Source organism: Lutra lutra, chromosome 16 (assembly GCF_902655055.1).
Source record: "Lutra lutra chromosome 16, mLutLut1.2, whole genome shotgun sequence".
NCBI classification, from domain to species: Eukaryota; Metazoa; Chordata; class Mammalia; order Carnivora; family Mustelidae; genus Lutra; species Lutra lutra.
The window spans coordinates 43,597,216-43,623,065 of NC_062293.1; the positions used below are offsets into that span (position 1 = coordinate 43,597,216).

Sequence of the window (25,850 nt, forward strand, 5' to 3'; positions counted from 1 at the left end):
CCAAAATCATCCCCTAAATCCAAAAGGGGCAGTATACATGTTTTATAACTGTAATTCTTAATCCACAAGATTTTAAGAACCAATGAATTTATGAAACAAGATCTAAGTAGATGTCTGACCATCTACCTATACTGTCTTTTAAGACAAATACCTCTGTGTTTTATAATTTAGCATTATAAATAGTAAATGAGATGAACAGGTATCATCTCCAGTGGGGGTGTGTGTGTGTGTTATAAGTCAAAGTGTATATATGCACAATGTAATTTCAATACATTTGGCAAGCACTGGCTATATCAAAGCTCAGATTTCATGTTAAACACTGTATCTACATGCTAGTTTCTGGCAAGTCACTGTCAGTTTTTCTATTGTCCCTTCACATTTACTGAGTACCCTCTTGGTATAAAGCTTTGAGCTAAGTAGATATATGTTTTACGTAAAACCAAGATACACTCTCTATTTTCAAGAACTCTAGACTCAATCCTAATCAATTTAAAGTTTCCAAGTTCTATTTATTTTCATATCTTAAATTAAGTAACCAGCTTCACTCCCCACTTCTCTCTACCCCAAGAACTCTTTGTATAAGTCTCTGGCTTAAGTCTTGTTCCAGGTTCATTTTAGCAATTATGACATACCTTTCTTTCGAAGGAAAAGTAGGGAGTATGCAACTAATTACGCTAAAGATAACCAGAAGGCTGGCTTATAGCTGGGAAAACAGGCGGCCAGGAATTAGCCATTCCCTACTTCTGGGTGTCAGTAGGTCTTATCGCTGGGCACAACTAAGAGTTAGCATGGCCAAGTTCAATGAAAAATTTAGGCATTAGCTAAGAAGTCAAAAGGGAAGAGGAATGGCAGCTTTTTGCTTGCTGAACGTTGATGGTGTTCTCAACAGCTACAATCAAACTCAATAACCATGCTGCTTCGGGGCACATTTCTTAATACAAAGTAGGTATTCTTGTTCAATTTCAGAAGCTTGTCCATTTTACATTTATAACCTACTTAGATTTCAAGCACCTTACTAAAAAAGGATGCAGACTTGAGTCTTATTTTTCTTTGGATCCCTAGTATCTAGCACTGAACCTGGCCCACAGAAGATGGTCAGTAAATGTTGAGGGAATAACTGTGAACCCGACATATGCAGATCTGTGTACTCTTACAAGGAAATAGGAACCAAAGGCAAAACTGTGGAGGCAGTAAAAAGATCAGCGGTTGCCAGGGGGTGGGGGTGGGAATAAATGGGCAGAACACAGGATTTTTAAGACAGTGAAAATACTCTGTATGATACCATAATGATGGATGCATGATACTACACATTTGTCCAAAGCCACAGAATGTACAATACCGACAGTGAACTGTAATGTAAATATGGACTTTGCATGATTACGACATGCGTATCAGTGTAGGGTCATTAGTTCTAACAAATGCACCACTCTGGCAGGGATGCTGATAATAGAGGAGGCTATGCATGCGTGGGGGCAGAGGCATATGGGAAATCTCTGTACCTTCTGCTCAATTTTACTGTGCACCTTAAATTGTTCTAAAAACAAACAAAAGCAACCAATAACTACATTTGTTTTAAAGAGCAGGAAAGGCATGCACATTTATTTTGGAAAGCCTTTCCTCTGAAACAGTGCTCTTTCTGGGAGATGTGTGTGGGGGAGGATGAAAGAGTGGGAGAATGCCCACTTAACTTTTTATTAGATTACACCTGATTAGAATCAAATGGAAGCAACTCTTAGGCTTAAAGTTACTCATGGACACCTATTTGACAGGAAAAAGGAAAAAAGAACAGTGATTTATATCAAGGGGATAAAAGCAATTGCTATGTGTGCTTACCCTCGGTTCTGTAAATCCTCTAGATTAGAGGCATTCCATTCTGAGCCCTGTGCAACAACAACAACAACAACAACAACGGAAAACAAGGTTAGGGAGTATTAGCAAATGAACAAAATACAATACTCGAAAAGGAGTCCTATAAGGGAAGAAGCAGAACCAACAACATCTATCATGGTTCCCTTCTATAGGTCCAGTACTTTATACATGACCGCATTTAATTTTCACAAATGATAGGGCAAAAAAGTAAGCTTCATTTTTACAGATCAGAAAACCAGCCCTCATATAATTCAAATAATTTCTGCTCAAGATCACATGCTGGAAAGGTGTCTCCCCCAGATTATGCGCTCTCTCTCAAATAAACAAATAAAAATCTAAAAAAAAAAAAAAAAAAAAAAAAGAATCATACTTTGCATTTAGTTGCCATGTCTCTTTCTTCCTTTCTTTTTTTTTTTTTTAAAGATTTTATTTATTTATTTGACAGACAGAGATTACAAGTAGGCAGAGAGGCAGGCAGAGAGAGGGGGAAGCAGGCTCCCTGCTGAGCCAAGAGCCCAATGCGGGGCTCGATCCCAGGACCCTGGGACCATGACCTGAGCTGAAGGCAGAGGCTTTAACCCACTGAGCCACCCAGGCGCACCCCCACCATGTCTCTTTCTCATTCAGTCTAGTCTTAGACAGTTGTACTCCAACTTTACTTTGGTTTTCATGATATTGACATTTTTGTAGACTACAGGTTTGTAATCTTGGAGAACTCCTCACAATCTGGATTTGTCTGATTTGCTTCCTGATAATTAGATTCAGATCAAAATTCTTGTCGAGAATAATACAACGCTGGTATTGTGTATTTCCTATGGCATCAAATCTTGAGGCACATAACGTCCGTTTGTCTCCTTGTTTGCCAGGTTGAACCTGAATTCTTGGTAGGTACTTTTTTTTTTTTTAAAGATTTTATTTATTTATTTGACAGAGAGATCACAAGCAGGCAGAGAGGCAGGCAGAGAGAGAGGAGGAAGCAGGCTCCCTGCTGAGCAGAGAGCCCGATGCGGGGCTCGATCCCAGGACTCTGAGATCATGACCTGAGCCGAAGGCAGCGGCTTAACCCACTGAGCCACCCAGGCGCCCCGGTAGGTACCTTTGTATCTGCCACATCCCACTACTGTACTGTAAAGGTTTCTTTACAATTAATTAGTAATCTTTAGGTATTAGTAATCTTTAAAGTCAGGTGAATATCCTGTTTCACAAAAATCTTTTACCTTATGGTTTTAGCATTAACTGCTGACCTTGTCCAAAAAATCTATCTTACTGGACATTGACAAAATGGTGGTTTTCTAATTCTATTATTCCTTCTGCATGGGAGCTGGCATTCTTCTTTGTAAAAGAGAGTTTCACCTAGTCATTCCTTCCACTCTGAATGCCACTACGAGTTCTTGAATTCTTTTTATATTTAAAATGTTATACAATCCATCACCATTTTTTTTTTTCCTGACACTCAAATTGTCCTGAATTTGATCAGTGGGAATTCTCTTCAAGCAGGCAAGCTCTTTTTGATATGACCCTGCTAGTTTCAGAGTATTTCCTTGCTTTCTGGCATAAGAAATTGTTCCAGATTTACTTCGTGAGTGGAATTAGTGATTTCTCCAAGGAGCCCTGGTTTCTTTTAGCAAAGAATGATATTTTGCAATAAAAACCTGGACATTAATTAGATATGCCCATAAATATTGGGTGTTACTGCTTCCAAATTTCAGTGGACAGATCAGGAAATATTTTTTATTTATTTATTTATTAATTTTATTTATTTATTTGACAGAGAGAGGTCACAAGTAGATGGAGGCAGAGAGAGAGAGAGGGAAGCAGGCTCCCTGCTGAGCCGAGAGCCCGATGCAGGACTCCATCCCAGGACCTTGAGATCATGACCTGAGCTGAAGGCAGCGGCTTAACCCACTGAGCCACCCAGGCTCCCCAGGAAATATTTTTAAAAAAATATTGAATTTACAGAAGTACCAGGTGGCTCAGTCAGTTGAGCACCCAATTCTTAGTCTCAGCTCAGTTCTTGACCTCAGGGTCATGAGTTTGAGCACCCCCCTACCGCCTTGGGCTCCACACTAGGTGTGGAGCCTCCTGAAAAAAAAAAAAAAAAAAAAAAATTGAGGGCACCCAGGTGGCTGGTTGGTTAAGCAACTGCCTTCAGCTCCCGTCATGATTCCGGAGTCCCGGGATTGAGTCCCGCATTGGGCTCTTAGCTCCACAGGGAGTCTGCTTTTCCCTCTGACCTTCTCCTTGCTCATGCTCTCTCTCAAATAAATGAATAAAATCTTTTAAAAAAATTGAATTTACACAGGTACCTCCAATTCAAAGTTAACACCACAAGGTTCTCCCTTTCTTTCTTGCCCCTTTGTCATCATTTTTATCTATTTCACAGTGATAACCTTGGTTTCCAACAACTCATTAACTCTATTTACAAAATAACTTCAACATTACTACACCAATATCATAATCAAATACAAATCTATCAAGTTCAAATTTTCTTTGCAGTTCTTTTCTCTTCCTATGAAGAGGTTCATTCAGAATATTATGCTCAAAACTTATTTGAATTAATTTCCTTCTTTTTAAAGTAATTATTTTATTTTTAAAATAATTTTTTTTTTAAAAGATTTTATTTATTTACTTGACAAAGAGAAACCACAAGTAAGCAGAGAGGCAGGCAGAGAGAGAGGAGGAAGCAGGCTCCCTGCTGAGCAGAAAGCCCGATGTGGGGCTCGAACCCAGGACCTGGGATCATGACCTGAGCTGAAGGCAGCGGCCCAACCCACTGAGCCACCCAGGTGCCCCTATTTTTAAAATAATTTTTAAAAAAGATTTTATTTATTTACTTGAGAGAGGGTGAGAGCGAGAGACAGCACAGACGGAGAGAGAGGAGCAGACTCCTCACTTGAGCAGGGAGCCCCACGCGGAGGACCCAGGACCGAGAAATTATGACCTGTGGTGAAATCAAGACGCTTAACCTACTGAGCCACCCAGGTACCCCAAATTAATTTCCTTCTGTGAAGTTATCCATTTGCTACACATTTGGGTTCACTTGCTCCTGTTTGCATTCAACTTTAAGGTGTGTTTTTTCCATCTGATTTTGAATATGCAAAACTTTCATAAGATTGAAAGTCAAAAGTTTATTAAAAAGTAAACTTGAAGTCTCACTCAGTTCACTTCAATCTCTTTAATCTCCAAGGGTAACCATTTTCATTAGTTTCTGGCTTATTCTATCTATGTCTGTTTTGAAAACAACAACAATAACAACAACAAATATATCCTTATTACCACTTCTTACATAAAAGTAGTATACTACACATACTTTTGTTCTTAACTTGCTTCACTTTACAATTGTCCTCGGAACCATTCCATTATCACAGTTCACAGAGATCTTCCCTATTCTTTCTTACACTTATATAACACTTCATTGGATAGTGATAGAATAGTTTATTCAATTAGTCTCCTATGAATGTTGTTTCATGTTTGTGGAAGTGAGGTTGCTGGGTGAAGGGCCAATGCATAGTTTTGTTAGACATTGCTAAATTCCCCTCCATATAGGCTGAAACAATTCTGCATTCCCACCAACAATGTATGAAAGTGTCACTTTCCCCACAGCTTTGCCAACAAAATGTGTGGTTAAGCTTCTGAATTTTTGCCAATCTGATAGGTATGAAATGTATGTCAGTGTAATTTCAATTTGCATTTCTCTTAAAAGTAAAAGTTAACAACTTTTCATTGCTTTAGGTCCATTTTTTTTTCCACTTAAAAAAATATTTATTTATTTGACAGAGAGACAAATTATTTGACAGTGAGAGAGGGAACACAAGCAGGAGGAGTGGGAGAGGGAGAAGCAGGCCTTCTGCTGAGCAGGGAGCCCGATGCAGGGCTCCATCCCAGGACCCCGGGATCACGACCTGAGCCGAAGGCAGACGATTAACAACTGAGCCACCCAGGCGCCCCTCAGGTCCATTTTCTATCTTTGGACTATCTGTTCATCTCTTTTGAAAAGGCAAACATTTAAAAGTAGGAATTTATCTATTTTAGAATTATGCATTAAATGGAATTTAGCATTAGAAGACTCAGGTTCAAATCCCAACTTCCCACACTGCTGTGGGGCACCGGGCAAATTGCTAACCTCTCCGTCTTTGCTCTCCTTACCTGTAAAATGGATACTCCTCCCACCCTAGTCCTATATACCTAAATGGGTACCTTCTCAAATCACAAATAGGAAGTTTTCCTGATCCTTTCAGCCATGTGAGAATACAAAGAAGTCTATGACCCAGAATATGGTCCTCACCTGACCATGCAGGCACCCTGATCTCAGATTTTAGCCTACAGAACTATGAGAAATAAGTTTGTTTATAAGTCCCCATCCCAACCCCCAACCCCTGACCAAAAAAAAAAAAAAAATCCAGTTTCTCCCATATTAAAGTACAAAAACCTTCTTTCTATCCTGAATTCTCTTCTAGACATTCTTTCTAGACATTTCTTCCCTTCCCTTCCTAATATTCATAGAAATAAAATCTATTACTTCCTCTGATTTCTCATTTCCCATATGTTTCAACTTACAGCACTGTGATTTCTGCCCTCATCACTCTTGCTAGTGTTACTAATGACCACTTCTAATTATCTACTCCGGGGGTCTTCCATGGCTTATCCCCTGGCATTCCATGAATATCTGATATGGTTCATTACTCTCTCCTTATAGAAACAGATCAGATTGGACAAGTATCTAGCCTCACACCTGGCATAAAAAAAGAGTCAACAAATGTTTATTGAATGAATGATCAAATAAGATCAGCAAATGAAGCACTCTGAAAACTGTAAATGTTATGTAAGCATTATCATCACAAGACAAGTGATACGTTATTTAATTGGGCTGTTGAACTGAGAGATATACATCAAGGATGCTGTGAAGTTCCATTCAGGAAAAGGACAGTAACTGATGGGCAACTGATCTTTTCTACAGACCTGAGAGCTCAGCTGAGTTGCTTTCAAAAAAATAGGGAGGTTCTGAAGACTCTGTGCTTATTAACCTTTGAAAACAAGCTGCCACACCAAAGAAAGAGGTAAGAACTGTAAAGAACTTCAAGGAGACAGAAGCCAAGCAATAAGGGTTGAGAGGCTAAATCGTAGCCAGGGAAATGTGACCACTCCACCTCTTAATTTAGAAGTCTAAATCCTCTGTGGAACTTTGTCCAGCTAGATGGAAATAACCCTTACATGATGGGAAAAGTTCATGGTTTTCATCTACCTGTCCAGAGAAAATTCAACCTGACAATCTGAAATGGCACATATCCAGAAACAAAATAAAAGAAAAGCTTTGGCTACTGACTCAGTGAAGTCCATATAACATGACTTGGGACTGTGCTTGGGTTCAACCTGAAAGGAAGAACTGCAGTCAACATGGTGTAATTACTTTTTTCCCCTCAATATAAATACTATGCATATTAGCCCCCTGGAGCCCTCCAAAGACTCTTTTTTTTCCCCCCTCTCCATGCTTCTCAGGCTTACAATGACACAATTCCATGGGGTTTTTCACTATGTTCTATATAATTATGCAAAGCACATTCAAATCTTACTAAAGTGTAAAATGAAATCCTGGGACTATAATACATTTTTAAGTAAGTTCATTTCCATCTTTCACTCTGGTTCCCCTACACTGTGCCATAGCCCAGAGGCCCAAGTGACTAATTTCTTTCTTTCTTTTTAAAATTTTTTAAGTAGGCTCCATGCCCAATGTGGAGCTTGAACTCATGACCCTGAGATGAAGAGTCGCATGCTCCACTGACAGAGCCAGTTAGGCACCCCCAATGACTAATTTCTTTTCAAATACTATCCTTAGAAATAGCCTTGTGAGGGTCCAAATGCTCCAAGCAAAAGAGAAGAGAGCACATTCATAGCAAATAAGGAGGACTGTATTCAGGTTCTGCTAGGATCAATATAACCTGATATAATCTCCAAGGGCTGGTGCCTTGTCCAAATCTTTTTCAACTTACCATACCTACAGCCGCAATACTGTGAGTCACATTATGAAGGCAACCAGGAATAAGAGTTTTTTTCTGTTCATTTTTCCTTCTGAGAAAAGTTCATGCTACACATCTCCAGCTGATGGACCAAAATCATGAATAATTAAAACAGCCCATTTGATTTAAGTCTCATCTATTCACATATCCTTCATTTCTCTGCACCTGCAGAAGTAACTACCAATTTGAGGCTTAATTTTTCTTTGAAAAGGAAATATTATTCTGTAATGTAAAAATATTAAAAAAGATGACCATCAGCAATAAAAATCCACTCGTTTTTATTCATGAACAAAATTACTGGCTGTGTCCAATATTCCCGTGTTTCCCTTGTTCAACTAAGAAAGCTGCCTGCCTTTCAGCAAAGGGTCTCTGTTCACATTTGGCTTTTTCTTAGCCAAACTGGACAACCTCCAGGAGAACTGTTGATATTGAGACTTGGTTGGGCAAAGGCTTCCAGCTCAGAGAAGTGGTACACTCTCAAGGGTGTGGAAGAACTTCTTCTGGAAATACCCTGGCTTCCAACCAATCATTCCTCTCTTCTTGCTGCGGATTTTCTTGAAACTATGCTTTATACTTTTCTTCTCCATACCAGCTGGACACCTTTTAAAATAAACATCTCTGTGCACTGCACTGCAGAGCTGAGCATTCTTCTAAAGGAAGGGAAAAATCCTGCTGCCTCCCTTCACACAATCTGCTTGCACTCCAGGCATGGCAGCTACACACAAGATGAAATGACTTTGCAGAAAATTAACACCACTGCTTGTAGCTTGAATAAGACCTCTTTTTCCGTGTCAATTGCTAGGAAAGCCAGCAGAGCACAGACTCACAGAGGGAAGAGATAGGGGTTTGGATATAGGATATGCTGGTGCAAACAAAGGGGGAAGCCATTGATGAAAAAGTGTTCATGCACTCACTTTGTTGGATAAGAGTTAAATTTCAGAATTCTCCAGTTTGCAAGTTTTTCCCAAATAAGAAAAATATTCACAATGGAAAGAACATATCCATTCTCTAAAAAAGAGAATTATATCTGAAGCAGAGTAGGATTTCCCTTTTTCAAAAATATAGAGGCACATGTTAAAAAAGTAAGACTGGCATATTATATAACAAAAGGTATCACTGTTTATCTCTTTTGCTGACGATTAAATGTTACCGTCTTTTGAAACTAAGCTTTCTACAATGAACATGAATTATTTTTGTAATAAATAACCCAACACAGAAGAACATGCCAAGAATCATGCTAAGTGAAATAGGTCAGAGAAAGAAAAATACCATATCATTTCACTTATAGGTGAAATATAAAAAATCAACAAGTAAAATCTGACTCTATACAGAGAACAAATTGGTGGCTGCCAGAGGAAAGCTGGGTGGGGGGGATTAAGAGTTATAAGCTTCCAGTCCATAAAATTAATAAATTACAGAGATGGAAGCGTACAGGATAGGGAATATAGTCAATAATGTTGTGATAACATTGTATGGTGACAGATGGTGACTACACTTACTGTGATGAGCACTGAGTAATGTATAAAATTGTTGAATCGTTACATTGCACACCTGGAACTAATATAACATTGTATGTTAATTATGCTTCAATCAAAAAATAAATAGAAAGGAATGGACCTCATGTAGCTCACTAAAAAAATTAAATTGTCTAAGCTTTCTCTAATGAACATGAATTATTTTTGTAATAAGTAAAAAAGCCAAGAAAGAAGACTATGCCAACAATTATGAAATATTAGGATGAATATACTGGTACAAATACTCAAATTAATTTGTAGTTGATTAGAGACTAATCTGGGGAGAAGCGGACTGTTTTTTCTGCTAAGAGTACCACTAAAATTTCTCTATATGTTCTAAATTATATCATTTCAGGAGGAAGAAAGAAGGTAGTTTTTGAGGGGTGTGGTACCAGAGACACGGGGAAGTAAGCCCAAAATTAAACAGATTGAACAGTCTGACAGTAACTGTATTTAATATTCATCATGTCCACATCTTTTTGGTGTTAAAATACAAGCTAATGCAAAAGTGACTTCCGAGTTTATAGCTCTGATCATTTTCTAACATGAGCTATTTTTGGCTACAGGCACTTGCCCTTCATAAAAATTAGTCATGTTACACAGACACAGTTGGGGGCAGGGTCCATTTGAATGAGTGACTCATAAGTTTTCTATAGATAACACAAAAAATTCTTTCCAACAATACACCAGCAGGGAATACTTGAACCCTTGTGGAGGTAGACGCAAAAGACAACAAAGCCAAGTGCTTTATAAATGGAAAGGTCAATGATAGTTTTGCATTATGATCTACACCCAGAAATGGCAACACACATTGGTCAAGTTAAAGTAATGGGAAAAAAGTTCCCTTTCCAGCTCACGGCTTTTCATGAGTAATTTCATAGCTATACAGCGCTATGAATCACTGTGCAAGTACACATACTCGAGACTGTCATAAAGTTAATTCAGGGCACAAGCCTTCAATGGCATAAAATCTGACTGTCTGGTGATACAAACTCTTGAATATTCAGGGGTAAGATGATCCAATTTAGTCAGTTCCTGTGTATTTATTCCTCTTGTTTCCTGTTTCTCAGCTTCTTATCATTTCACAAATGTCCTCACCAGAGAAAGGAAGCGAAATTCAAACCAATCAATTTATTTCCTTGTTAGCATTTTTGGTCAAAGTGTGTGGGAAGTGGAAGCAAAACAAAGTTCTGACATTCCCACTGATTTTAATTATCCTTTTTAACCTTATTCCTACTACCATGTACAGATGGAAACTAAAACTCTTTAATATTTGGGAGAAAAATGGGATTTTAGAAGCTTTCCTAATCCATTAGTTAGAAAGGTGTCCTTGGGCTAATTTCAGGTCACTGAATGTTCGGAAACCATGAAGAACAATTTTAAGTCACTGAAATTTTAGCAAACACAAAAGTATTTGGGGGACTCAAAATGTAGCTAGCTATAAAGTTCCAAATGTTTAAAAGTCCAATAGTCTCTCAGTCATAAGTAGTTCCCACCGGCTCTACTCAGATATGTAAGACTTAAGGCAAATTTGGCAAATCTGAAAGAATGACCTCAAAGTATCATTCTATTTGTATACACTGTATACAACTATTGCGGGGGTGTCTGGGTGGCTCAGTGGGTTAAGCCTCTGCCTTCTGCTCAGGTCATGATCTCAGGGTCCTGGAATCGAGCTCTGCATTGAGCTCTCTGCTCAGCAGGGAGCCTGCTTCCTCCTCTCTCTCTGCCTGCCTCTCTGCCTACTTGTAATATCTGTCTGTCAAATAAATAAATAAAATCTTAAAAAAAAAACTATTGTGAACTGGTCTGCTTTTGACTTTTGACTGTCATGAAGAACAGATGAGATATTTAACAATCCATGGTGGAGGGGAAGGGCCTGATTTGTAGCATTTGCCTACTTCCTTGGTGTAAATTTTCCCACTAGTCAATTTTAATCTATCAGCTTGACATCACCAAATAAGGAATTGGGAAGATACGAGCAGAAGCACACCATTATCTAACATTTCCACCATATAATACATGTGAATAACCTAAGAGCACAGATAACAGTTAAATGTAGTAAAAAACTAGGAAGTGATGAGGTTTGAATACTTACTACCTTTGTCTTTAAGTTACATTTTATTTTAAATATACTAAAATTTAACAGTTGCTCCTCCAGAGCTAGTATGGACTAGATTCGGCACAGCACTGTGAGTGGCTCTAAGACTTACCAAGAAAACGTGCTCAAATATCTGGGTAGGGCTATCCATTTGACCAAGGATCACTATCATTTCATTATCTATAAATTCCTTGAATTCTCGTAAGTTGCACACCATTTGCATTTCCAACTCAGTTCGTATCTGAAACAAGGAGGACATGTTTTACTAATCTCTGAAAAGTATCTCTGTGCTTTCAATCACTCACGATTTCTAACTCCATACCTACTGTTATTCCACACTCCAAGCCTTGGAATAAGGAGAACTCAAGGTCTCTTACCTCTTTGGATGTGATATTCTCCAAATCCTTCTGCATCATTATCTCCCTTAATTTGGTTTTAATTAATCTCTCTGTTCGCTCACGTTCAGTTGGTCTGAGGAGAGAAATGGTGATTTTTCTTAGGCAGGAATTTGACTAGGTTAATGAATGTGCCATTTGATTATGCTTCCAAATTGGCAGACCTTCCCTCTATTACTCTCAAACATTTATATTCTGGGGGCATGGCAAAAAAAAGTAAAAGAAAAAGAAAAAAATACTTAAAAAAGTTTCTTTTCACAATGCATAGAATGTAAATGTGTAGAAATTATTACTTGAAGAGGATGTACATGTCTAAAAGCCCTTAAAATATATCCACATCCATCTATGAAGGAATAAAGACAAAAAGCTATATTGTGTATACCACTTTAATGCAGAATCACAGCCATACTGTTTCATCAAGTATCCCTGACTACCACTCGTCGAGCTAGAATACCAAGCTGAGTAGAACAGTGGTATGACCCACTGATGGAACTGGGTCTTCAGTAGCTTAATATGCCACCGAATGCTGACCATTCATTACTATCGTTCTAGGAGACAGGAAAGACAAAAGAATGATTTCTGCCTTCTTCATTGAGGCAAATTCACTCCAAAATGGGTTTTTAAGGATTAAGTACCCAGAGTACTTTCATCTAAAATGTGTTTCTTTTCATAAAAGCTCTCATAACATCTCTGTGAAACTGTTATCCCCATTTTACAGATAAAGGAAATAAACAACTAAAAGGTTAAATGACATGCCAAAGATCACATACACTGGCAGGAGAACCAGCATTCTCAGCCCAGCCTAACACTCTACCTGCAGGATTATGTTGCTTCCCTTAATCTTCTGACTCTTAAAAATAAAATTACCCTTGGAATTTTAATAGAAATTAAACTACGAAGTCGACTCTCCAATTACTAGAAAGGTATTGGTTCATTGTAACTGGATGCTTCTCTCTAAAAGCACTATTTCATATTATGCAGAATTTGAGTGAGGCTGACAAAAAGGACTTTCTGTCTCATCTTTCCCTCTTACCTACTCAAGAAAGGTATCTGCTCTGCACCTCCTTATTTGGAGATGGAAATGGACTAAGCCTTCAGGCATCCTGCCTGCCCTTGCTGCCTACCGCCTTATCACTGGCTGCAAAAATAGCTTTGGTAATCTCCAAAGATGGCTGCTCTGACCTCATAACCTTGGGGCTCCCCACCACTTGGGCTCATAGTTTCTCATGAGCCCTGCAGAATACAGATAATGCCTGTGCCTTTTCCCTATCTGCCAAGGCATCCCTGTCTTTTTTTTTTTTTTTTTAAGATTTCATTTATTTATTTGACAGAGAGAAATCACAAGTAGGCAGAGAGGCAGGCAGAGAGAGAGGAGGAAGCAGGCTCCCCGCCGAGCAGAAAGCCCGATGTGGGGCCCGAACCCAGGACCTGGGATCATGACCCGAGCCGAAGGCAGCGGCCTAACCCACTGAGCCACCCAGGTGACCCAGGGCATCCCTGTCTTGACAGGATTATAATTCTTAATCATGTTCCTCACCATTTTCCCTAGACATAGCTAGTGACAGAAAGTGATACATATCCGTCTTCCAATAAAAAATACTGATAGAAACAAATTTTACCACCCATGTGCATGAGTTAGATTCCCTAGTTAGCAATCTTTCTCTTAATCTTTCACAATACTTCTCTGGGTCAGAGTGGTTTGGGAGCAGACACACCTGGGTTTTAATCACAGTCCTGCTACTTCCCAGTGGTATGACCCTGAACAAATTTCTTCCCTTCTCTGAGTGGGTTTCCCTTTCTAAAGGGAATTTTAATCCTAAAATTAGGATAAGAATCACATCACCTCATAATAATCATATCTGCCTCATGAGGTTCTTATGAGGATTAAATGAGGTATCATGTATGAAATGCTTGACATAATATTTGACATACACTGGAGGCATACACTATACACGTTATGTTCCCTCTTCCTCTTCCTTGTATTTCAAAATACAAACTTTATTTGCAGTAGAATACTTAAATCCATTTTGGCACACATTTTCCCTGTATGCTCAGCCTTGTTTTTTAGGCTTTTCTAGTCAATTTAGGGAGGAGGAAGGAATGGAAAAAACATTACAATACAAATACATTTTCTTGCTCAATTTCACTAGACAAAAATCTGGAAAATATGTAAAAATACAAAGAAAACCAAAATCACTGAAAATCCCTGCATCAGAGATTATCATTTTATGATATTATTATTTTATGATAATATTATAATATTATGACCTACAGCTTTTCAGTTTTTCTGTGACAGACATTTGGTTAGTAAATGTACCTTAAAATCCAGGTTATATGGTACATACTAAGAGGTAACATTTAATGAGCTTCTACTATGCACCAGGGACTACTCTTTACATCATTCTTATTGCCTGGGGATAGAGACAGATTATAGCCAATTTCCTTTCCTTTTCTTTCTTTCTGATGTAATATCCAAATTTTCTTTAACAAAATCATGAGAAATGAAAAGAAGGGTTTTCTCTGTCTCATGTAAATCTGGTTTAGAATGTCCATTTTTGAGCTAGATGAGACATCCATTTCTTTGATACCCATCAACCAGCTATAAAGCATGAACTCAGTAACATTTCCCAAGATTCTGAAAGCCAGACTAATCCTTATCTTTTACTGTGGGATCTTCAAAGGACTAGGGCTAATGAAAAGGATGTCCTAGTATCAGTAACACCCTATGCAAAAAGCTTCCACTGCTTTTTTGCTTGCTCTGTTCACACAATTCTTGGAAATTTCACCTTTTCTAGTAAAAATAAGTTTACACTATTATCCAAACTAAGCATTTTCTTAAAAAAAAACAAAACAAAACACAAAAAAACCAGTGAACTGTTTTGGTATCCATTTAGGAATCTGAAGGTGAAGGTTTGTATGGTCAGATAGTAAGTAGCTACTCTTCTTTCCCAGCTATAGAATACCTTGGAAGTGTAGAAAGATCAATTCAGAGCGAAATAAACATCCTGATTAATTTTGAAAATAGTCACATAAATTTCAACACATAGACCTAAAAAGGAAAAAACATCAACTCCACCTCAGGCCTTTATCCAACTCACAGTACACCAGGGAGATTTAATAAAATCTCACTGACAAAGACCCAACAAGGCAACGGTGGGGCTGAGTCAAACACTTGAATTATAAATTATTTTTTAAAAATATGTGAACAGAAATCAGCTTAAAATTAGCATAGTATCTATCCTAGACAGCCTTTTAAATTGACTGGAAACATCTTGTTTTTTTAATTATTGGAAACATCCCTTTAAAAGCTTCTCTATATGTCGGGGTGCTTGGCTGGCTCAGTCAGTACAGCATGTGACCCTTGATCTTGGGGTTGTAAGTCTGAGCCCCACATTGGGTGTAGAGATTACTTAAAAATAGAATCTTAAAACGAAACAAAACAAAAAAGCTTCTGTGTCATTAATTTGCTTACCAAATGCTTCTTTTACAGATAATGCAAAGGCAGACTTCAGCCTAACTCCCTTTAAACTCAAATGTCAAATTGGTGGAATCTGAATGGGATTTTATGGTATAGCAATTCTTTACTATGGAGATTCCATTGTGCCCAGGAGTGAAACTCCTTAGGCATTTGCAGACAACAGAAAGAATAGGGTTCTTTGTGTGGCAGATGTGTAGTGCAGACATTGACTAATATCACTGGATAAGATTAATTCTCCAAGAGGAGAGATTAGGGAGGAACATGTTGCTTACAACCTCCCAGGATATAACAGAGAACACTTCAGTGATCCTGAGTTAGCTGACTTACATGTCTGTGAAGAGAGCTGGAGAGTCAGGCCGGTGGGACTGCACATCCTGCATAGCATTCCATTCATTGACTGATGACTGATCTGAGTTGATGTGGCTCTCGTAATAACTCACCCAGGTGAGAAACAGGCTGCCTGGGTAGTAGTTATGCATTCTGGCCACTTCACAAGCCTTGTGTAAACTCTGTAGTGCAGACCTGAAAGATACGCTGGGAAATGAGCACTGTAGAACTGTAGAGACATCAAAAAGCCAATAATCCATGTGTACCCAAAACTCTTTCAATTTTTAAATCTTAGAGAATTTGGCCTCTGGAGAATCTATTCCCTGGAATTTAAGGTTCTCTGATTCTATTACCTATTCATAGCAATTGGCTAGACACTTCTTGCTGATGCATTATTAGGGACGGGGGTAGACAGTGGCAGGAGAACGGACAACCCACCAGTGAAAAACATGTCTGGGTACCTCTGGAGCTCATGATTCTGTCGTTGAAACCACACTGTGGATATGCTGTATCACTACAGAACTAAAGATCTCAACCATTTACTATATAAATATTTGTTTCCCTTGGCACAGAATCATCTTACAGTGTATATTTCCTATGATTCTTAGAGGGTCCACAAAGATCACATAGATAGATGTCCCTAAGCCTTGAGGACATGTCCTTTCATGCCCAAGAAGTACTAATCTAATGACATTTATCATTCTTGCTGCTTTAGTCTCCCAGTCTCCTTAAACCATTTATTCATATACTTGAGCTACTTTCTAAGAATAGCTCTGGTTATACTAATTAAATCTCTGACCATGAACTCAGGAACCCAAGAAGGGTAAACAAAACTGAAAGTACCCCCTCCCCCCCTTTTTTTTGGCTTTTCTTTTTTTTATTTGAGAAGAACCTTTTCAGTTATATACTTGGGAAAAGCTAAAGCCAGAAATGTTAGGAAATTAGTTACATAAGAGCAAGGATCATTCTACATTTTGTTTATGGATGTATCTCAAGTGCCTATTAAGAATGCCTAGTTCATAGTTGGAGCACAGTCACTATTTGTTAAATGAAATGTCTTATTAGCTAAAAGCTAAAGGCTCTCTCCTACAGGAAGAGGATATTATGAGAGAATTCTATATGCAATCCATTTACATCTTTCTTTGAAAAATGCCGTTTAATCCCCCCCCCCCCCACCAATAACAAAGGTGATCCATACTAACTTTAGGAAATTTAGGGACCTTAAGTAAAAGGCAGAAATATTCTGTAGTCTGACCATTGAGAAATAACTACTGTTAAAGTTTTAGTAGAGATTTTCCCAGTCTTTTTGTCTATGCATAGATCTATAATAAAGATATGACCACATTCTACGTACACATTTTATTTCTTTCTTAAAAAGATTTATTTATTGGGGCGCCTGGGTGGCTCAGTGGGTTAAAGCCTCTGCCTTCGGCTCGGGTCATGATCCCAGGGTCCTGGGATTGAGCCCCTCATCGGGCTCTCTGCTCAGCAGGGAGCCTGCTTCCTCCTCTCTCTCTCTGCCTGCCTCTCTGCCTACTTGTGATCTCTGTCTGTCAAATAAATAAATAAAATCTTAAAAAAAAAAGATTTGTTTATTTATTTTAGAGAGAGAGAGAGCAGGGCAGTGGCAGAGGGAGAGAGAGACTCTCAAGCATACTCCCCACTGGGTGCAGAGACTGACACAGGACTTGATCTCAACCCTGAGATCATGACCTGAGCCGAAATCAAGAGTTAGACGCCCAAACAATTAAGATATTCAGGGGCCCCTCTACCTACATTTTAAACTTGATTTTAGTTTACATCTTCTTGTCAACATCTATGTCAATATTCTTCAACTAGATTATTTTAACAGTTCCATAATTTAACTAATTCCTGTTTTTCAGATATTTAAATTGTTCTCCATTTTTTGCTATTATTACAACACTGACAAACATTCTTATAGTTAAAAATTTTGCACATATCCACAATTATTACCTTAGGATAAATTCTCAGAACTAAAATTACTGGGTCAAAAGGGCATGCAAAATGGTAAAGCATATTGGCAAATTGTTCTCAAGAAAGGTTGTTCCAGTTTATTCTACCACCAACTGCAAATGACAATGTCTGTTCCTTGAGTCCTTGTCAATCCCGTATAATGTAAATTAAAACATAAGATAATTAGCAATCTGATAATGGAAAAACATTTCAGTCCATTTCTATCAGGGAAACATTTTTCCTTAAAAAAAAAAACAAAACAAAGTTGCAGATTCTTTTAAGATGCCTTCTATTACTCAAAGTGAGCTAATTTCTCAGAGAAGTTTATCAAATTCTCAGAGAATTCTCTGTGAATTTCAGTTTCATTACATAGATTTAAAGGTAAGGTCCAGCTAAATGCAATGTAGAGGATAGTCAGTGCATGTTGTCTTCAGCCGAGAAAACTGTGCTTCAAAAGCACATGCCACATGTGTCTGGGGCAAGATCCCTAAAATACACTCAAGGCTTAGCTACCTCAGATACTTCAGCTGCATATGGGAGTTGGAGGCTACAGTAACTACCTTCCTGTGAAGGAAACACCTGGTCTAAATGCTACTTTGATCCATAGATCATCTTTTTTCCTGTGACTTTAAGTTCACTGCTCTCCAGATGGTACCCCCAAAAGTTTATTCTGAATAAGCTAAACTAACAGAAGTAGGACTAGTCAGTTTGCTTTAGAATATCAAAGATTGAACCAGTTTATTACTTGAATCTTCCTTGTGTCAAGAATTAAGAAAATGCTTTGTACTCTTCCTCAAAATATAACAGAAAACACTGTCATTTATGGGACTTAGGCTGTTTGGTTTTACTTGGTACCTGGGAATAGACATGTCAGTTACCTTTAAAGGAGCCTTAGTCAAGGAAGGTAAAAGTTTTCCATGAGAAAACTTTTATTTATCTGTGGAATGTGCCCTAAAACTAAAAATCTGGTTTAAACACATGACCTGTAACTCTTCCCACCTCAGTTACTGTATGAAATGGTAAGATTCTTAAGTTCAGTTGACTCTGTTTTATGAGGCACCCATCTCAAGCCTATCAAGCCTATTATTCAAGGGCAAATGAGCTCCCTGGAGTCTCTTTTTCAGGCTCCTTTATTCCTGTTTGTCTTTTGTTCTGTCCATTCTGCTCCTCATGAGGACTTCTACTACAGAGCAGGCAACTGAATGAGAAACTGAAATTCAAATCCTTAATTCAGGGATAGACTCTGAATCTTAGGAGTCACACCATTCCCCAGTAATATTAAATCATTTTTCTAGATAATTTAGAGTAAGAGAATAAGAGTCTATTCTGCCTAAATGGAAAAGATGTTCTCAGGCTTGGTATGTAATCTCTCCAAAACTTCAGCTTTCTTATCACTGATAAGGAGCTAATAATATTATTTTGAGGGAGTTGGTGTAATGATTAGATATAATCCATGTAATGCACAATATCTGACACATAGTTAAGTAGCCACAAAGTGTTAGCACACCAGCTCGTGATTATTAACATCTATAATGTTTAGGCTTTATTTGCATTATGCAGTCTTGCAGTCATTAGCAATTTTAACGAAAACTTATCTATCAATAATATCCCTGATTACCCTAAGAAATTGAACTGTACTAATTGAATTGCACTGTAGTAGTGTGATGTTCTAGATTTGGCTCTAGACTGGGGCTAACTTAGTCAATGTGTCCCTATAAAATTGTTCCAGCCAGCAATCTGATTCATTAAGTATCTTCCAGAGTCTAAGAACACCTCTGAATCTCACTTGTTCACCAAGGCTTAAGGTCTTCCACTATGATAATTTGAAATAATTTGAACTTCCAGGACATCTTTAACTATGAGGGCCACACAAACAGATCACACAAAATCTTAAACACATAAACAGGTCATACAGCATTTTCATAGAGAACTGTACTATTTCAAATACTACTACTCACAAAATATTGCCCCAATAATATATTTAAAACTTTCATAGGAAAAAAACCTTTCATAGAGACATTAAAAGTCCTCTTACCACATTGCCTGTACAGATACAGGTTTGAATATGTGCACTCTGTTATCCGTTGATACACTGAACCCACTAAGGGGAAAAAAAAAAAAGAATGAGATAAAAATCCACAAATGAGAGTAGGTTACTTCAGTTCTGAGTTTTCAAGGTTATTTCTCAGACTAGTAACTGCTGGCTCAATAGAAGAAATCATCAGACACTTCATGCAGAAGTTAAGAGTATAGGGCTTGACTGAAAAGCTTCAACAAATTGTCTGATTTTATCTACCAAGCAAAATGAATGGACTCCTACACTGGAGTTAGGGAATTATATAGTTTCCCAGCTGTAGTTGCAGACAAACTGTTCTGCTATATATTTCTGTTTGGAAGTCTTGTGGGTTCTTAGCAAACCTGACCCTGGTTTTATAAACTGGAGCAAACATCTTGGTCTCTTGGGGACACATTCTAAAAACACCAGGAGGTGGGGGTGGAGGGTCACTGGAAGGAATTGGCACAAGAAAGGGGTTATACTGTAGGCTGACAGCTGGCAGAGGCGGCACGAGGTTATTTGAAACAGAACATATCATCCTCTGGGAGAGCATTGCAACAGTCCCACATGCTCAGATTAAAGAGTGAGCCAACAAACTAGTTTTTCTTTGTTTGGATTCTTACCATAGTCAGCCTAGAAGAAGAGAAGTGAGAGGCCCTGGCAAGTCGTATTTTTAACTCCACTTTACAAAACAGGACTCACTGAGTTGCTAACATGACAGTTTACTTGGGCACAATGGGCCTCCCACTGAGCTTAATGAATGGGCACTAAGATGGAACCCCACCCCTTGGCCTTCTATAAGGAGAATAAAAAGGGAAAGCTCTTACCCATCACCATCCAAATGAATTAGGGTATCACTCCAGAGGGGCAGGACTAAGCCCATGGTACAAGTGCTACTGCAAGAGAAGAAATAGTCCAAAGGTTAATTCCTGCTATTGTAGGAAGCAGTTCTTGATTAACTCTTTCAGCACAAAGATAAAGCCCTAAACTTTAAATTCTGGCATGTTAGAATGAAGGAATTTCTATCATATAACTATCAGTCTAATGCATGTGCTCTGTAGCTGTATCAGACAGGTGGTTAGTCAGGTCCTTCTGCAATTAATAAAGAAAACTTACTGACTGAGCTCCTTGTATTGCTATCTCAAGAATGGCCATTGTCTAAAAAATCCAGGTGACTGCTACTGACCTGGATTGGCAGGTTTCACCCCAAGGTCGCAGCATCCTACTCAACTCCAAAAATAATTTCTAATGCCAAGAACTATTGCTGGTTGCTGAAGACCTCTAAGGTTTATGTATATTTATTGAACACCAATTGGGAAATAGTGTCTCTATCACACCACCCCTCTGGACAAGTGTAATCTACCCCAGACCCCTGCCACTCTCTCTCCTTAAGGCTGCCATAAACCGTCTTCCCTTTCCACTCAGTCTCCCAAAGGCTCTGACAACCTCTCCTTGCCAATGTATACAGAAAAGCAGCATTGTATAGTAGAAGGAACCTCAGACATGGGAGGTAGAACAGCAAAGTATGGTTGAGAGCACAGGCTCTGGAATCAGATGGACTCTGGAACCTGGGTTCGGGCACTAACTATATAATTTTAGGCAAAGTATTTAATTGCTTTATGCTCCAGTTTCCCTATCTATAAACCGAATAAGGGGGCGCCTGAACGGCTCAGTGGGTTAAAGCCTCTGCCTTCAGCTCAGGTTGTGATCCCAGGGTTCTGGGATCAAGACCCGCATCAGGCTCTCTGCTCAGTGGGGAGCCTGCTTCCTCCTCTCTCTCTGCCTGTTTGTGATCTCTGTCTGTCAAAAAAAAAAAAAAATCTTAAAACCGAATAAGGGGCGCTTGGGTGGCACAGTTGTTGAGCCTCTGCCTTCAGCTCAGGTTATGATCCTAGGGTCCTGGGATCAAGTCCCAATCAGGCTCCCGCTGGGCGGGAAGCCTGCTTCTCTCTCTCCCAGTCTCCCTGCTTGTGTTCCCTCTCTGGCTGTATCTCTCTGTCAAATAAATAAACAAAACCTTAAAAAAAAAATACTATCTTGACTGGAATGTTTCTGAAGATTAAATTACATAACGCAGTAAGAAATGTATATAACAGAACCAAACATATAATAACTACCACTTATTGGGCAGTTATACTTCGTCAAAATATCTGGATTTGATCCTCTTCACTATTTCAATTCCTTTTGAAAAGTTATTTACCCTCTCTCATCCTTAATTTCTTCATCTTAAAACGCAGTTAACAAAACCACTTTCATAGGGATATCATAAATATTTTAAAGTGAAACAATACATATGAATGTGTTGTCATTTAAAACAAATGTTGAATATGAATTTTTAGAATGAGTGCTCTAATACAACTAAAACTGACTTGGGGTATGGGGAGGGGGAGGGACATCATGAAAATGCATTGAAAACAGCATGAGGAATACCAAGCTTTTGCTACTAGAGTCACTGCAGGGCTAACGAAGGCTGTTCCCTAGGTGGGCTGTGTCTAATGCTTTGCACTGTACTCGCTGTCCTGTGTTACTCAACACCAAACACTGTGTGCTCCACCAGAGAGTCCAGAATTCAAGAGAATCAAATCAAGATTGCAACAGGTTATCCACATTGAACGGCTGGGCCTGAATTCCAGATGCAGAACTATCATGCAAGAATCCAAGAGGGAGGAAGACAGCTCCACCACTATTTTTGTTGAGTAGATGAGGTAAGCACAAGGAAAACTTGTTTTGAAGATGGCTTCCCAAAATGGAGTGGGGTTATTTTCAGAGTAGCTCCTTTTTCTTCCTTTCCTTTCCTTCCTTCCTTTCTTTTTTTTAAAATGTGTGCTTAGCCAGGTTCCTAGCAACAAGTATAGTTTGGGTATAAATATGAAGGGTTTACAGCCTGGTGACAAATCTTGAAATTAAGTAACTATAGAAGAAAATACAGACAGTCCAAAAGAATGTGATCTGTGAGCTTGTGATCAGATTCCAGTTCAACTTTGGACAAGTGACAGCTATATACAGGAACCAAATATCACATGTTCAGCTTATACTCAGGTCAGGCTGCTTCTTTACACAGAGTAGCTTTTTCACACAACAGGAAAAAGAGGCCTGAATTAGGCACATCTATAATTTTTATCTAATTTACCTTGAGTTTCATGAGATTTTTCTCCTTTAAAGTATAGGTACTTATTTTAGTAGATACTCATCCCAGTCAACAAATATTTATTGAGTGCCTATACGTACCAGACATTTCAAGGTGTTGGGGGTACAAAGAAAAATTATAAAGCACCACCACAAAAATATTATTTTATGATTTGAAATATATTCAGTGCAATTTGGATGCCAAGGTTACATTGTATATTTAAAAATTTATTACTTAAAATATAACACAATACTAAAAAATTATTATTGAAATATAACACAATACTTAAAAATACTATAAAAAGGCTAAATGAACTTGTGTATCATATCTTGATAACTATTTGGGAAGAAATGTCATAAACAATCTGGGTTCTACTTTGGCTTAGTACTGTTTTGAAACATCAACTTTTTATATTCTCAGATATAAAATGATACAAACTCCTTCAAAAACAGTTGAGCTAGAAACGATACTAGATTATGTGAGTGCCAGTATTCTGGTGAGGGCAGCACTTTTCTTAACTGTCCAAGGAGCTCATTCACAGAAGATTGATGGGAATTCATAATACGAAGTTCACCAAACAGAATGAAAACTAGTTTCTATAGCTTTTCACATCACATTTTTGTCTTCCATAAAATAAAATTTTCATTTGTTAGATATGATTCAGGCAGGACCATTACTGAAGACAGACACAGTTCACTGAGGATAAATTATTGAGCACCCGTATTAGTAAACATTCTTTATGATTTCTGGGAATGTTTACAACAAAGTGAAAGAGATAAGATTACACATCTGATTTCTTACATCCTGGGTCAGAAGAATCTGAAGTTGTTGCTTTGTATCTCTAGGGGAAGGCTCAAGTGAAGTTTCCAAGCAGTCCCTGTTCCTGTTTTATGGGGTTTCCAAGGGAGGAGTCAGGAAAAACCAAAGGAAATAGGATACAGAGTAGCACTGTCCAACTGAACTTTCTGCAATGATGGAAATGTTCTATATATGTACTGTCCATTAACGTAGCCACGAGTCCCATATAGCTAGAGTACTTGAAATGTGGCTAGTTGTGACTGAGGAACTGAAATTTAAATTTTAATTTTAACTTCTTTAAATAGTCACCATGTGGTGTTACTGAATGGGATAGCATAGATCTAAAGAGATAAAAATCTAAATCAGAGGCCTTAAAATACTAATGAATATAGGCAAGATAGGTGCTCTTAAAGGATAAATGCTTACTGAAAGGTCTATTGCTTAGCCAACACCAGAGGTTAAATCCATGCAGGAGAAAACCTAAATATCGTTTACAAGCCTGTGCAATTTCAGAGCATACAATTAAAGGCTATAAGAGTTATACAAGGTAACAACTCTGGCCTTGTGATCCTTGTGAAACCACAAATAATTTTCAGGTTGACTATACAAGCTTAGGTAAACACTTGTTTGGGAAACCTAATGACAGTGTGATTCTTTTCCTCCCATCATCATGACAATTAGAATCACTCCTAGTCTCTTCTTTGTGGCTAAATTCTCCCAGGCCTGGGTCACACTGCTAGCTACTACTCCACAGTTCCATTCTAGTTTCAAACCAGGAAGTCAAATGCTTTGAGACATCTGGCAGGATTTCCTGCAGCTTATTATTTAGAGTGCAAAGATCTGCTTAGCCACATTCCACAGTCTTCCCAAGGTTTCTCCAGAAGAAGTGGGAAAATAAAAAAGGAGAGCAATAAACTTTAGGCACACAAAAGAGCCAGGTTCTGAGTGTGGTATGATACCCTTAATTATAGGATGCAAAGTGCTGCTAAAGCCAAAGGTGCAGGAGTATAAAAGGTTCTGTTCTGAGTTAAAAAAAATCAATTCCCTCCTACCCCTCCCTTTTAACTCAGAAGGAAAAAGGAAGCAAAACATTTGGTAAAAGCCAAGGTGTAAGGCCATGAATAAATGCAAGAGATTAGAGCTAAAGTGGGCTCTCTTTGAACCCAAAATCTACTGGTGCACTATCACAAAGGGTACGTGCCCTAGAATCAGCAAAGTGAATCATTACTGCTTAAAATAAATTAACTACAAAGATAAGGCAGCTTTTTATTCCTGGAGATATAAGTTTAAATCATTTATATTTAAACAATTTAAATCATTTATATTCATTACCATCTAAGGATGAGAGGAAGGTAAGGAATAGTGATAAATTAGGAACCAAAGACATTCATTGATCATTTTCATCTTTCAAGACTGTATGACTAAGATACTTTTGTGCTCCCTGGTTTTAGGCATTGAACTTTAAGAGTAGAATAGCATAAGATGTTTTTGTAGTAACTCAAAAGGCAACTGGAATAGTTATTTAAAAAGGAGTTTTCTCATCCTTCCTTTTGTGGTACCATACCTGTCATTAGAGGAGAAATCCATTCCCAGGACGATGCTTTCTTCAGTGTCTTGTCTACCATTGGTTGAAACCACTACCATATAGCGTGTTCTGTTCTGGTAAGTACTTTCTAGTCTTACAGCCTGGAAGTTAAAAGACAACAGATGTATTAGGAAATGTAGAAGGTCAGCTTTAGATCATTCAACCTCTTTTTACATCAGCATCTTAAAACATGCTCAGGAAGACTAACTCCAGCTCATGTGTTAACTATGAAACCTTCAGTAAGTTACTAAATTAATCAGAGGGAGATACAATAATACCTATCCCACTGGGTTATAAGAATCATATGAAATAGTGTATGTTTAGGGGTGCCTGAGTGGCTCAGTGGGTTAAAGCCTCTGCCTTCGGCTCAGGTCATGTTCTCAGAGTCCTGGGATCGAGCCCCGCATCAGGCTCTCTGCTCAGCGGGGAGCCTGTTTCCCTTCCTCTCTCTCTGCCTGCCTCTCTGCCTACTTGTGATCTCTGTCTAATAAATAAATAAAATCTTAAAAAAAAAAAAAAGAAAAAGAAATAGTGTATGTTTATAGAGCATAGTGCTTGTCATATAGTAAAAGTTCAACAAATATTGGCTACTAGCATAATTTATAATAATAGCAA

The 25,850-nt window shown here is 38.3% G+C and overlaps 1 protein-coding gene across 7 annotated transcripts in view; it reads right to left on the minus strand.

Annotated features, from left to right (window-relative positions):
- SSH2 (slingshot protein phosphatase 2) overlaps positions 1 to 25,850 on the minus strand; it is a 252,552-nt gene that overhangs the window by 24,230 nt on the left and 202,472 nt on the right. For 6 of the 7 annotated variants that reach the window (XM_047708143.1, XM_047708142.1, XM_047708140.1 and 3 more), the window contains 7 exons: positions 25,215 to 25,336; positions 20,553 to 20,621; positions 19,705 to 19,770; positions 15,696 to 15,890; positions 11,873 to 11,966; positions 11,608 to 11,736; positions 1,834 to 1,880 (listed from right to left, as the gene is read on the minus strand). In XM_047708143.1, the coding sequence (XP_047564099.1) occupies positions 1,834 to 1,880; positions 11,608 to 11,736; positions 11,873 to 11,966; positions 15,696 to 15,890; positions 19,705 to 19,770; positions 20,553 to 20,621; positions 25,215 to 25,336 (722 nt within the window). Of the gene's footprint in view, positions 1 to 1,833; positions 1,881 to 11,607; positions 11,737 to 11,872; positions 11,967 to 15,695; positions 15,891 to 17,500; positions 17,824 to 19,704; positions 19,771 to 20,552; positions 20,622 to 25,214; positions 25,337 to 25,850 lie in introns of those variants that run through there. The other variant, XM_047708144.1, reaches the window with a different exon arrangement.